General features: G+C 40.8%; 1 protein-coding gene across 2 annotated transcripts in view; it reads right to left on the bottom strand.

Annotated features, from left to right (window-relative positions):
* Tnpo1 (transportin 1) overlaps positions 1-14,743 on the bottom strand; it is a 90,455-nt gene that overhangs the window by 54,815 nt on the left and 20,897 nt on the right. Inside the window, exons 1-3 of one of the 2 annotated variants that reach the window (XM_070031329.1) lie at positions 4,983-5,029; positions 4,768-4,881; positions 2,233-2,308 (exon numbers count right to left, since the gene is read on the bottom strand). In XM_070031329.1, the coding sequence (XP_069887430.1) occupies positions 2,233-2,308; positions 4,768-4,872 (181 nt within the window). In that variant the 5' untranslated portion in view covers positions 4,873-4,881; positions 4,983-5,029. Of the gene's footprint in view, positions 1-2,232; positions 2,309-4,767; positions 4,882-4,982; positions 5,030-14,743 lie in introns of those variants that run through there. The other variant, XM_070031328.1, reaches the window with a different exon arrangement.

Below are 14,743 nucleotides of genomic sequence, written 5' to 3'. Positions count from 1 at the left end.
TGTGGGGCAACCACAGCTCTACTTCTGGCTTTTCTGGGGCTAGTTAATTGAAGGTAAGAGTCTCACAGACTTTCCTGCCAGGATAGGCTTTGAACCTTGATCCTCACATCTCACTTCCTGAGTAGCTAGGATTACAGGTGTGAGCCAATGGTGCCCAGCAATATTATTAATTCTTAAATGAGAAACTAGACATGTAAACAGTATCCCAATGTTCCTAGTGTGGAAAAGTAGGGAGTCAGCAAGAGAAGAAAAAAATAACACATATATAAAACTCTACAAATACAAAACTCCTACTATGTCCTTTGAGAAAATGTGCTTCTGAAGTATCCTTATATGTCAGACTGCTTTAGTAAGTGAGGAGTTCACTACTGTAACAATTTAATACTTGGAATCTAGGGTAAAAACATGAGTAGATAGATTAAATATAATTGGAATTTTCAAGGAAATCTTTTAATTACAGATTAGAACATTTCTTTTACTAAATGTTTTAGTTCTTTAAAAAATAGTGTGGAGGGCTGGGAAGGTGGCTCAGTGGTAGAGCGCTTGCCTTGCATGCCTGAGGCCCTGGGTTCGATTCCTCAGCATCACATAAGCAAAAAGAAAAAAGCCGGAAGTGGCGCTGTGGCTCAAGTGGTAGAGTGCTAGCCTTGAGCTAAAGAGCTGAGGGACAGCGCCCAGGCCCAAAGTTCAGGCCCCACGACTGGACCCCCCCCCAAAAAACAAAAAAAAAACCCAAAAAAATAGTGTGGAATTTTTGTTGTTACTTTGGCAAAGGATAGGATCAGGGTTTTCTTTTTTCATGCCTGGTAAGCCCTCTACCAATGAGCTATACTCACAGTGCCTAGTATGGATTACTGATTACAATTTACTGTGCAAGAAAAAAAAAACTATATTGAGAAATAATGTATCATAAATATTTAGTGTTGATTTAAAGACACGCTGAAAGAATTCCAAGTTTTAACACCTACATTTTCTACCATGTCCTTCAATCACAAATTAAAGTTAATTAAAAATTAACTAGAAAATTGTTTAAAAACAATTCAATAAAAATCACCATAGTGTGTATGAATTATCAAAATCTAAATGTTTAAAAGATTTGTAAGACTTTACTATCATTAACCTGCTAAAGGTTGGAGCAGAAATCTTGGTCTGGTTGTCTAACATAGGCATTTTATAGCTGAAAGAAGCAAGAAAGGTTAAATGACTTAGTGTCAGTCTAAATAAACCTTGCTAGTTTACTACCCCAAGTGTGTTTTTAATACGGCTTCTCAAAGTAACTGAATAAGGAATTTCATTCAGAGGCCAGTCGTCAATAAGTATTAAATATCTTCTATGTTTATGACAATGTTCCAGGAGGGGAATATTAAATGCTCAAATAAAACTTAAGGAACACTTCTCACTATGATAATAAGCTACTTGAAGGGGAGGCTTTCTCTTTTATTTAGTTCCCAACAGCCTGTAAAGTGCCTGTCAAAGAGGTGATATTCAATAAATATTTGTGAAATAAAGTCTAGTAGAACATATTACATTTATTAGAAACAAATAACTTGAAAGTCAGATTAGGCCTCCAACTACCATAAAATTAAAATTTTAAATGTTAAGAGAAAGTTTCACGTATACTGTTTAAAAGTTTTCAAAACTTACAAAAGTTTATGAACAGAATTTCATTTTTGTTAAATAACTTAGTCATTAAATGTAGAATTACACAGTTCAAAAGACTAACAACTTTTCTCTAAGTGTGATTTGTGTATTAAAAGAAATCAGCATTGTATTCATGTACAAGTAATGAGGCAAAACATTAAAGCAAATTTTGCAACACAGTTTTCATTTGTGAAGATGAGAACGTTGTATATTAACACCCAAACCAACATTTATTAAGCATCTGGCTTAAGGTAATAGAGATACTGTGCATTCCACATACATTAAGCAAGTGGTTATTACAAAATGAAATCTTTTGAAGTAACTTCCAGTATATTTCAGTTTTTTTGTTTTTTTCCCCCCCAGTACTGGGGCTTGAACTCAGGGCCTGGGCACTATCCCTGAGCCTGTTTTGCTGAAGGCTAGCACTCTACACTTGAGCCACAGCGCCACTTTGGGCTTTTTCTGTTTATGTGGTACTGAAGAATCAAACCCAAGGCTTCACATATGCAAGGCAAGCACTCTACCACTAAGCCACATTCCCAGCCCATGTTCACAGTTTTAAAGACAATTATCAACACAAACCATACTTACCTTCAGATTTTAATTTCGTAAGAACAAAAATCAGGTAGTTGTTAAAATCTGGATATTGATTAAGTTGTTCCAGTTTCTAAAACAAACAGTAGTTAAGGAAAGTTCTCTAATGAAAAAAATCAAGCATTTTTAAGCTCAATAAAAAATCTTGTGGTTGGCTTATTAATTGATACACTATTCAAAAACACTCTAGTGCTTGCTTGGTAAGTGTCTTCAGTACTTTATTCCATCAACTACATTCAATACAACAAAAGGCAAGTCCAGTTTCAGCATGCACAACAACAAAAACATTTTAAACAGAGATCAAGACAACCTTCAAGCACCCTAACCAAAAAAGTAATTAAGTATAAAATAATAAAAATAAAAAGCATCCCAAAGAAATAAAAACAAGCATTTTACAGTTGAAGATTTTAAAATGCGACTCATCCGTACTTTACAACACACAAAAATAAGATAAAATGCTATTCAGACCTACCAGGGTGATGGCATGCACCATAATCATTCTACAATCTTCTTCCCACCCAAGATCTAACACATCCACTGACACAGGTATTTCACTGGGGATGGCAGGCAACGCTGATGTAATAATGCTCTCTTTTTCAAGTCCTGACTCTCAATCCTTAATATGCATGTAACTGTGTTCTACTAACACAATAAGATGCCTTTTAGCTAAACAGACCTAAATATATGACTAAATTCATGATAGAAATGCTAGATACAGAATATGAGTTATTTATTACATGCATGTATGTGTAGAGTCAAAATGTAAATTCTAGCAAAATATATTGTATTTGGTATACTATTAACTAGCATACTTATAAAATTATAATCCAGTATACTTCCTATTAAAACTCCATGGTGTGATTTTCTCCCACCAAGTAAGTGCCAGACAAGGATTACTAATGTTTTAATGACTGATCAAGATTAATGGAGTGCTGATATGCTAGTAAGTTTATAAATATTTTCTGATTTCCCAAGGCTTACTTTCTTACAACTTCAACAATACCTACTTCTACTTTCCTACTGTCTTTCCAGAAGTGTTGAAGAGTATACAAAACAACAATTAAATATACTCTATTCCAGGGAAACACAAAAGAACAAGGTCAACATTAGTACTCTAAAAATAGCTTTTTTTAGCTTTAAAATTTTTAGCTTCTCTCAGAAACATCAGTGTCATTTGTTCTTACTCAGAGGACATACTATGCATGCTCATACCGTATGTTTGACTACTGAACTACTCCAAGCACGGTACCAAAAATGTACTTAATAAACTATTCGCTAAACCTAAGAAACAAGGATATAGCTCTACAGAAGAAATTACAATGCCATTCTTGGCTGACTTAAATTAAAATAATTGTATCACACAATATCTGTAATTAATTCCCAGCTTCTATCAGTCAGAGCTATAACAAGACTAAACCACGTCAGTTTCAGATAAAAGCGACAACACAATCCCCACCCACTACTGTCTTTTTTCCTCAGTACCAACAGTATTCAAACAAAATGTCTTTTTAAATAACCCAAGCAGGTTGAAATCATTACCCCTCCGTTTTTAAACGGGCAGTATTGATTAACCAAGAAGCGGAGTATTTTTAGTCACCTATTGAAGGGTTTAGGCAGGAGTGATGCAGTACAGTAAATAACTTCACCTTTATAGGGTCTGAAATTTAACTTGCCAAACACTGCTAAAAGAGCTTACTGACCGAATTCCGTATTAACGTGCTAAGTCTGCTGCAGTAACAGCAGACTCGTTTGGGGAGAGTGAACTTCTTTGGCTTAAAAGAACAACGTTAAAAAGGTTCCTTGTCTGCTGCTGGAGCCTGGGACTCGGGCACCGGCCAGGCCAGTTAAGGAAAGCAATACAGATGTTGGACTCTTACCTTTCCGACTACAACTAGCAGAAAAACCGCTACACAACACGCTCCGTAACCACTTAGGCAACCGTGCGGTCAGCCTTGGGCCAAGGCTTTAAAAAGAAAACCTCTCCCTTGCATGCCAGAGCTTGCAACAGGTGTTCTCCCGCGCGGTTCCGGGTGAGACCCCTTCGTTCTCCCCGCCAGGGCGGAGCCTGGCGGGAGCCCCGCGCCACCTCCACCGCGTCGGGGTGGTGCGGCCCGGGCCAGCCGGCAGGCCTCAAGCTCCCGTCTCGCCCGGCTCTCGCAGGGCCGCACAAGGCCCGCCGCCGCCCCGGGGCGCATTGTGTGGGCCCGGCCGCTCCCGCCGCGCGCGCTGCTCAGCTCCCCACCCCCTCGGCAGGTCGGGCGGGCGGGGACGTGGCGGCCGCACCGCGCCCGCGCGCACATGTCGGGATCCCGGGCGGCGGCCGGCCCGGAAGCCGACAGCGGAGGCTGCGAGCCCCAGGCGGCGGCGGCGGGCCGGGCCGGGCCGAGGCCCGCGTGCGCGAGGTCGGCCGGGCCCGGAGGGGCGGCGGGGCCTCCGCGCGCGGGCGGGCGGGCAGGCCGGCCGGGGGGGAGGGGAGCGGGTGCGGGAGCGCGCGGGGCGGGCGGCGGGCGGGCCTCGCCTCGGGAAGGATACTTGTTGCACGGTCCTCTGAATGGTGGTGTCGGGGGACTGGGACTCCTTCAGCAGCTGCAGGATTTGCTGAAGCCCTTGCTCGTCAGGTTTCCACTCATACTCCATCTTGGTTTGCTGCAAATAAAGCCAGACACAGGAAGAGGAGCCGGTTACTCCCGCGCACAGGCCCGCGGCCCCCGCCTCCCGCCGGGCTCCCGCTCGCCCCGCCGCCCGACCTGCCCGCCTGGGTGGCCAGAGGAGGCTCGGACGCCGAGGCCGGGCACAACTGCGCGCAGCAGCTCGGCCGCCAACGTCTGCTTCTGCTGCTGCTGCTGCTGCTGCTGCTGCCGCCGCCGCCGCCGCCGCCGCCGCCGCTGCCTCCGCGGCCGCCGAGCGCCAGGAGCCGACCAGACTGAGTCACCGCGAATTTGCAATCTGGCCCCAAGATCCGCTCACGGGAGCCCCCTGGGTCCTAGCGCCACCACGCTTCCCCGCCCAACCGCTCCAGGCGGCTGGCTCACTCCCGGCTCAAGGGTCAGGTCCCCCACATCACCCGAAGAAACCGGACTCGCCTCCTTATTTTAAGCAAACAAGGGGGTAGGGGGAGCGACGAATGGCTGGGATGGGAGAAAACACAGTTCCCGACTTCCCAGCAATAATTAGGAAATGCTTTACACTTCACTTTGATAGGTAAAGCAGCACTGGCGTGTAAGCCAAAACACCCATACTTCCTAAGACGTTAAACGAAACCTACGTTGAATCTGGGTGAAAAAATGAATTCTTTCATAAGCTTCAACTTTTGGACTCAAATTAGATACATTCTATCATGAAAGAATTACATTCTACAACTACAGGATTTGGGCTGAAGGAAAATCAAGTATTTTTCACAATTGGGTAGTGTTGAATTCTATTATTCTCACATGCATTCCTTTCATGTGATTTCTCTCTGAAATCTAAAGTACATTATTTGCCCCTTCTTGACAAATAAGGAAAGGGCAAATTACTTGAATTAGTCCGTGAAGACAGAGAAGACAGGTTTCTTACGCTGCACCTGGTATAAGCCAATTATGATTATTAGGTCAATGGAAGTCCCATTGAAACTAAATTCTTGAACAAAACCAAAAAACCCTATGCATCAACTTACAAAAGATACTTTGATAAAGGAGAGGATTTTAAATGGGACTCCATTATTATATGATGGTTTTGACAGCTCTAGTAAAAACCCTTTTCCTAGTAGGTGTTAACAATTTTTTCCCCACATTATTACACCTCTCTAGTTAGGCTTGTTTTTCTTTCCTTTTAAAATGCTTTTTCCTCTTCTCCACCTTTATTTTCTGCTTCTATCCTCTAATCAGACTTTGATCTCTACCTTCAATTGACTTCCTAAACAATAAATAAAAACCCACAAATATTTTCTGAATATAACATCTATGAAATATTTGTGTTTTTATTCCAGCCTTCATTCTGTTTATATACATTCAACTATATAATGATGGGGTTGTTAGTTCTTTCCTTCCTTCCTTCCTTCCTTCCTTCCTTTCTCTTTCCTTCACTCCTTCCTTCCTTCCTTCTCCCTTCCTTCTCTCTCTCGTTCGTTCCTTCCTTCCTTCCTTTCGCCAGTCTTGGGGCTTGAACTCAGGACCTGGGCACTGTCCCTGAGCTTCTTTTTCTCAAGGCTAACATTCTACCAGTTGAGCCACAGGACCACTCTGGCTATTTCTGTGTATATGGTACTGAGGAATTGAACCCAGGGCTTCATGAATGCTAGACAAGCACTCTACAAGCCACAATCCCAACCTGTTTTTAACTAAGCCACATTCCCAGCCCATTTCTTGCTTCTATATTACACAGTTAAAGAAAATTTAAGAATAGCGTTCCATTATAAACTTTCACTTGATATACGAGCCACAAATTTGTACAAATCATAAGCACAAAGTGAACACAGTGTGTGACCAATTCAACTCAAAATGGAGATCACTGTAACTACCGCCCTCTTTCAGCTATCAACCCCTCCAATTAACCTAGTAGAATTTCTATGAGAGATTTCTCTTTCCTTCTAACTTCAAGAACTTACCAAGAAATTGCATGAAGTACATTACCATAATAAATATGGTTATACAAGGAAAGTTTTTTCACCAAGCTAACTTCTGTGAATCGGCTATAAATTTGACATCAATCTTTTTCTTCACCTTTATTCTCAGTCATACTCGGTATATAGTTTTATAACATAGTTTTTCTCTTCTTTGGGGGTACACTACTAAAGCTTGAACTCGGCCTTGTGCTTGCGCTTGCGCTTGGTAGGCAAGGACACTACCACGTTTTTTGGTGGGGGGGTCTGGTCGTGGGGCCTGAACTCTGGGCCTGGGCGCTGTCCCTCAGCTCTTCAGCAAGGCTGGCGCTCTACCCCTTGAGCCACAGCACCACTTCTGGCTTTTTTCTTTTTGCTTATGTGGTGCTGAGGAATTGAACCCAGGGCCTCATGCATGCAAGGCAAGCGCTCTACCACTGAGCCACCTTCCCAGCCCCAACGACACTACCACTTAAGCCATAACTCCAGTCCTTTTAGCTTTGGCTTATTTTCCAGATAAGGCCACCCACTTTTGTTCTGGGCCAGGCTTTTACTGCCTTCATTCCTCCTACCTCTGCCTTTCTGACAGCTGGTTATTATATGTATGCACCACCACACATGGTCCACTCTACAACTTTTTTTACACATAATATAGCATGACTATCATTCCAGGCCAATATATGGAGATTTAACTTACCTTTTAACAGATACACATTTATTTTTCAAATGGATAGGACATAATTTGTCCAACCTTTTCTGGTTTGACTTCCACAGTTACTAGTCCTTTGCCATTACAAACATCACTAAAGAAAATCCCACAAGGACCCTCATGCCAGTGTCCTATAACATAGTAGGATGCCAGAGGAATTATTAGGCTAACCTAATAGTTAATACCATATTACTTTCCAACGTTATGCATCATACTTGTCAACAATATGAATACTGCCGGGTGCCAGTGGTTTACGCCTGTAATCTTAGTTACTCAGGTGGCTAAGATATGAGGATCGTGGTTCAAAGCTAGCCTGGGCAGGAAAGTCCAGTAACTCTTGTCTCCAACAAACCACTCAGGAAACTGGAAGTGGCACTGTGGTTCAAATGGTAGAGTGCTAGCCTTGAGCCGAATAGCTGAGGGACAGTGCCCAGGCCCAGAGTTCAAGCTCCATGACCACCACCACCACCACCACCACCAACAACAACAACAACAAAACCAGTATGAATACTGCATGTTCTTTTAATTTTTGTGAAGCTCACAAGTGACAATTCATTTTTCCAAAACTACTGAGGGTGGGGAAATTTGAAAGTAAGTCTTAGTTCTGTCTGGGTTGACCTGCCATTATATATTATCTCCTAGGGTGTGCCCACTTAACCCTTCAGGTGTCCTTTTACATAAGAAACTAAAGCTAAGACCAACAATAGTCCAGTGTAAAAAGCATCTTCATCACCATATCCCTTCTAAGGATGGTCTCACCATACTATCAGGTCCTTACCAACCTTCCTTCTTTGCATGCATTCAAATAAATAGGATACTTTTTCTTTTCAAACTGTTCAGCATTCAGAATTTCTTTTTTTTCTTTTTTGTCGGTTGTGGGGCCTGAACTCTGGGCCTGGGTGCTGTCCCTCAATTCTTCAGCTCAAGGCTAAGCCTCTACCACTTAGCCACAGAGCCACTTCCGGCTTTTTTTTCTGCTCATGTGGGGATGAGGAATCGAACCCAGGGCCTCATGTATGCAAGGCAAGCGCTCTACCACTGAGCCACCTTCCCAGCTCAGTATTCAGAATTTCTTTTTTTTTTTTTTTTTTTTGGGTCCGGTCGTTGGGCCTGAACTCTGGGCTTGGGCGCTGTCCCTCAGCTCTTCAGCTCAAGGCTAGCATTCTACACTTCCAGCTTTTTTCCTTTTGCTTATGTGGTGCTGAGGAATCGAACCCAGGGCCTCATGCATGCAAGGCAAGCACTCTACCACTGAGCCACCTTCCCAGCCCCCAGTATTCAGAATTTCTAATTGGAGCATGTTGCTTGGGTAGATGTTCCCCAACACCTTTCTTAAGCTATCTGTAACAAAAAGCTCTCAAAAATATTTGACTGATAATTGCTTGATAAGAGCTATCAGGGAACTTTAAACTTGTGAACATCATCTTTTCTTTTAAATTGCAGCAAAACAGACATGTAAAATTTACCAGCTTAATCATTTTTAGTGTACAGTTCAGTGCCATTAAGTATATTCTCACTGTTGTGCAACAATTACCACCATCCACTCCAGAACTTACCACATTTAATAGCCATTGAAGTTAAGAAGAATTTTACCCCAGAGTAGTCACTCATTGTTGGGTTAATTAGATAATATGTGAAGTATTTCAAGGTAACCACATATGCCATTATTATATGTGGTAGAATCATTTACTTAAATAATATTTGTTAAACAGAATTAAGATTAATACTGATTTTCTTACCAAATTTAAGTACTCTACTTAAATTTAAGTACTCTAATCCAAAAAAGGTAGTACTTCAAAATTTTCTCCTTTAATATAAATCCATGTTGACTAGTCCGTGACGTACAAATATTAGCAGAAAAAGCATTTTATTAAACCCAGACAACAACTAGAACAGAATTTGGTACCAAGATTAAAAAAAAATACCCCATAAGAATAAACCATATCAGGTCCCAAATTGTTAACTTAAATTTTGAATTTGCTAATGTTGAGAATAATGTACAAGCAGAGAAGTCAGATTCTTTGAAAAGTGTGACAGTATCTACCTTACCTCTTGGAAGGACTGTAAAATGTAGTTCAAAAAGCTGACAGGAGATGAAGACCCAACTGAGTTCAGTTTGAATCTTAAAAGTTTTCCACTCAGTAGCTATGAAAATCTGGGTAAGTAAATTAATTCCTATAGCCTCAGTTTCCCAACTGTACAATGGTACTGTAATGGGGCTGAGAAGGTGGCTCAGAGGTAGAGTGCTTGCCTTGCATGCATGAGGCCCTGGATTCAGGTCCCATGACTGAAAAAAAAAAAAAAAAAAGGTACTGTAATGACTTTGTACCTCTAGGTACAATAACTAGGCACCTCTAATAAACAATGGTTTTCTACCACGAGTTAGATAAAAAGCTAGGCATTTTTTATGGAAGAAGGCTCTTCACCTACAGGGGAGAATTTTAGCTCCTAGGATTCAAAATGCAACTTGCACCTATGAATTTCTGGATAGGAATTTCCTGTTTAGGATGCCTTCTTTAAACTTGACCATTTGCAACCTTTTTTCTCACTCTGTAGAGCTACCCTCATTCATTGAATTTCCAAATACTCATTTAGTTTGTTGATACCTGCTTAGCAAAGGCTCTTCCAATAGAACCATGACCCCAATTCTTTTAGCTTATATTTATTTATTTATTTATTTTTTGGTCCGATGGTGGGGCCTGAACTCTGGGCCTGGGCGCTGTCCCTCAGCTATTCAGCTCAAGGCTAGCGCTCTACCACTTGTGAGCCACAGGGCCATTTCTGGCTTTTTTTTTTTTCTGCTTATGTGGTGCTGAGGAATTGAACTCAGGGCCTCATGCATGCAAGGCAAGCGCTCTACCACTAAGCCACCTTCCCAGCCCGCTTATATTTATTTTTATTTTATTTATTTTTGGGGGGGTCTGGTCATGGGGCCTAAACTCTGGGCCTGGGCGCTGTCCCTCAGCTCTTTAGCTCAAGGCCAGAGCTCTACCACTTGAGCCACAGCACCACTTCCGGCTTTTTTCTTTTTGCTTATGTGGTGCTGAGGAATCGAACCCAGGGCCTTATGCATGCAAGGCAAGCGCTCTACCACTGAGCCACCTTCCCAGCCTCTCTTTTAGCTTATATTAAGTAGTGTATGTAACACTATGTAATGCTTTCAGCTTTGGACAGTGATCCATCTACTTCTGCCTGTTGAGTAGCTGGAATTACATAAATGCCCTACCACATAAGACTTGTTTCTGAGACAAGATCTTACTAACTTTTGTCCCAGTAGGTCTTGAAGTAGGGCCTCCTAACTCTATTACCCAAGAAACTAGATTATAGGCATGTACCACCATGATTGGCTTCCAAATATTTATTCAATCTACCTTGATACTATGATACTAAATACAATTTCTCTTCTGTGATTTGTTCAGGGTCTCCCCACAAGACTTAAGTGTTTTTCATTTCAAACATATAGTTCATAGCAAATTCCCTTCTTAAAAATATCATAATTATTAAAGGTATTAGCAGTAGATAATGTGTTCCTGGAAAGCAAGGACAGTGTCTTTTTGTCCTCTTTGACTAGCAGAGTCTGATTCAATAAACATTTGTTAAATAAATACTACTCTTTTGCTACTAATTCAACTGAATAAATATTAAGTAATTAATGTGCCTGGCAAGCACTGGAGATTCAAAGGTAAGTAAAACAGTTTTTATCTCCACTAAGTTCTTGTTTACTCTAAGAGATGGATTGTCTATAGTATAAAGGAAGAATAAGAGAAAAACAAATTTATTATTAGGAAAAGGGTAATTGTTTTTCTTCATCTGGGTCAGAGTTTTAATTTTTCCTTCTAATTTCAGTTAAATGCAAACAAATATTTGGCCATAATCAAGTGTTTCCACCTATATACTGAATCACTATGAATAAATGTTGCCACCAGTACATGATTGCCCCAAATGGTCAACTACTCATGGGTTCCAAACAAAACAAAGAACAACTGTTCTTCAGTAACACAATAGTTTTTATTCCTGGAAAATCCTATAACCTTGCCAAAAGTGTGTGTATGTAAATATACACATCAAGGCTCTTGATGCTGAAATCTATAAACACAGGGTTCACCTATGTGACCTAGAAGACATTCATGAATCTGAGACTGAGCACAATTCTCCATGGTGAACATCTTACTCGGTAAATAAAAAGAGCACTTTCCAGTCATCAAGTCTCTGCTGGACAGGAGCAGTACCTCAGTGGAGGTGGCTATAGCAGGGTAAATATAGGGATTAGGAAGTCATTATTCTAATGTAGTTAGGAGATCAGGAAAGGACTTAATTGAATGGGTTTTCATCTGAGACCTACTAGAAATTACCAAAAAGCAAATGCAACAGGAAGGCAGAGGCAAAAGGAGGACTTCACAGACTTATGTAAGGAAGTCTGGATTTTAAAGACATTCCATGAGGAAAGCTTATGAAGTGGGGTTTAAACCTATAAAAAATATATGATCAGATTAAAAACTTGGAATAGAATTAATCCTGCTAGGAAGTAGAATTTGAGAAGGAAGAGTTCATCTTCACCTCTACAATTTCAGTGCTACATTAACTTTTACATTTATTTTTTATAATAAAAATGATTCTGAAAGCCCATCAGGCTCCATGAGGGCAGGAGAACCCAACTGCCCAACGTATTCCTAAGATGGAGTTCAGTTTGTTAGGGAAGGGGTAGTCATATTTCACAGAAAGAGAAAATACTACCAGAAACTCTGGTCCTTAATTTTAGACTTAGCTGGGCACAAGTGTCTCACACCTGTAATCCTAAATTGTTCAGGAGCCTGAGATCTGAGGACCACAGTTCCAAAGACTTGTCTGTACAGGACTGGAAAGTCTATGAGACTTTTATCTCCAATTAGTCACCAAAGAGCCAAAAGTAGAGCTGTGGTTCAAGTGGTAGAGCACCATCCTTCAGTGACAAAGCTAAGGGATAGCACCTAGGTCCCAAGTTCAAGCTCCAATACTGGCACCAAATATAAAAACTGAAAAATACGTATAATAAACTTCAACATTCTATCACTTTGTCAATAATTTTGATAGCATATAGTTCTGAGTACTCAGCAGGTCCCAAGCACTCAGAATAACCTTGAAACTCAACGACCCATTACTGTTAACCACATTATGAATAGAGGTACACCGATGGTATCATCAGCTAGCAGATGACAAGGCTATGATTCAGATTCAACTAATCTAACTCCAGAGTCCACTCTCACTGGGTATGGTAGTACCTACCAGAAACCCCAGCGCTTAGGAAGAGGCTGAGACAGAGAATCTTGAGTTTAATGCCAGCCTGCACTTCAAAGCACCAAAACAAATAACAACAACAAAACACCTGACTTATTCTCTAAGCTTTTTCAAGAGAAAAGTCAATTTCTGTTAAACTGGTAACTAATCATAATTTTTTTTTTTACATACTAATGATGACTCAAACCTGTAATCCTAGCTAGCTACCCAGGAGGCTGCAATTCCAAGGATCACAATTCTCTCAAGGCAGAAAAGAGACAACAAAAAGAAAACAGCAAAAAGTAGGGCTAGAGGTGGAGTTTGAGTGGTAGAGCAAGTCAAGTCAGCATGAAGCCCTGAGTTCAAGCCCTCATTCTGCCAAAACCGAAGTCACATATTTGATTTTTTTTTTTCTGTCAGTCAGTCATGAGGCTTAAACTCTGGGCCTGGGCACTATCCCTCAGCTCTTCAGCTCAAGGCAAGTGCTCTACCACTTGAACCACAACACCACTTCCAGTTTTCTGAGTGGTTTATTGGAGATAAGAGTCTCTCAGACTTTTCTGCCCAGGCTGGCTTTGAACCTTGATCCTCAGATCTTAGCCTCCTGAGTAGCTAGGATTATAGGCGTAAGCTACCAACGCCCAGCCACATATTTGATATTTTTATGATCTAGTAGAGAGAGAAAAAACAAACACCTTACTTCACTACCGTAAAATAATAGTAAATCCAAAACATCAGTATATATGTAATCTCAAAATATAAAAATCTAATATTCACAATATTCTCTTGCTTTACGTAGGCACCCAAGTATTATTTTCTTTTGACAAACACATAATTTAAAAATAGAGCTTAAAAATGTGTTGAATCATTTGTTGAATGGCAGTCAGATATGCAGACTTTTCATAGTGTCTCTTATACAGGGGCTGGGAAGGTGGCTCAGTGGTAGTGTGCTTGCCTTGCATGCATGAGGCCCTGGGTTCGATTCCTCAGCACCATATAAGCAGGAAAAACCAGAAGTGGCACTGTGGCTCAAGTGGCAGACCACTAGCCTTGAGCTGAAGAGGTGAGGGACAACGCCCAGGCCCAGAGTTCAGGCCCCACGATGGACCAAAAAAAGTCTCATACAATGTAACAATGTTTTATAAAAAGATGCTCCAACAAACAAGGAAAATATTAGAAATATAGTTTAAAGAATATACTATTTAAGGAAAATAATTATTTAATAAAACAGTTGAAAAATTGAACCAAAGTTAAGGTATAAAGGGAAAAATCTATAAACAACTAATAAATTTTCAAAAAGGAAAACTTTTACATGTCCAAGATTCAAAATATGGAGAAGCCTGTTTATCTGTCAGTAGAACCAGAAAGTTCTTGAAGGGATTTTAAAGTAATCCGGGGTTTGATCAACCTAGAAGAGGGAAAAATTAAATTGTTGAGAGCCCACACCAGTGTAGGAAATGAGCTCAATTAGAGAACAGGAAAGACAGAATATGTTATATGGTATAAGACATATGTGTCTTATACCTCTTGTGTCTATTTACCTCTTGGAGGAATTACACTAAGAAGTTAAAATTTTAATTTTCTGGCACATAAACTTATTTGCTATCTAGCAGCTGAAAGATTAATTAACAGAACAAAGAAAAATGGAACGTAGGTTCTAAAGGAAATTTTAGTAAATCCTTAAGAGTTCAGGGAAACCTTGGAAGACTATTAGACATGCTTCTCAAACACTAAAGTTTATTAACAAATATTTTAAAAAATAAGATCTTATCTGATATCAAAGTCAGTAGGTGATATGGAAAAATTTGATCTCAAAATTCAATCCAGTCTACAACCAAATACTTCTTTTTTTTGGTGGGGGGGTCCGGTTGTGGGGCCTAAACTCTGGGCCTGGGCGCTATCTCTCAGCTCTTCAGCTCAAGGCTAGCACTCTACCACTTCAGCCACAGTGCCACTCCCGGCTTTTT

Source organism: Dipodomys merriami, unplaced genomic scaffold, assembly GCF_024711535.1.
Source record: "Dipodomys merriami isolate MVZ:Mamm:240054 unplaced genomic scaffold, mDipMer1.0.p SCAF_20, whole genome shotgun sequence".
In the NCBI taxonomy this organism is placed as follows: Eukaryota; Metazoa; Chordata; class Mammalia; order Rodentia; family Heteromyidae; genus Dipodomys; species Dipodomys merriami.
This window is presented reverse-complemented; position numbering and strand designations above follow the sequence as displayed.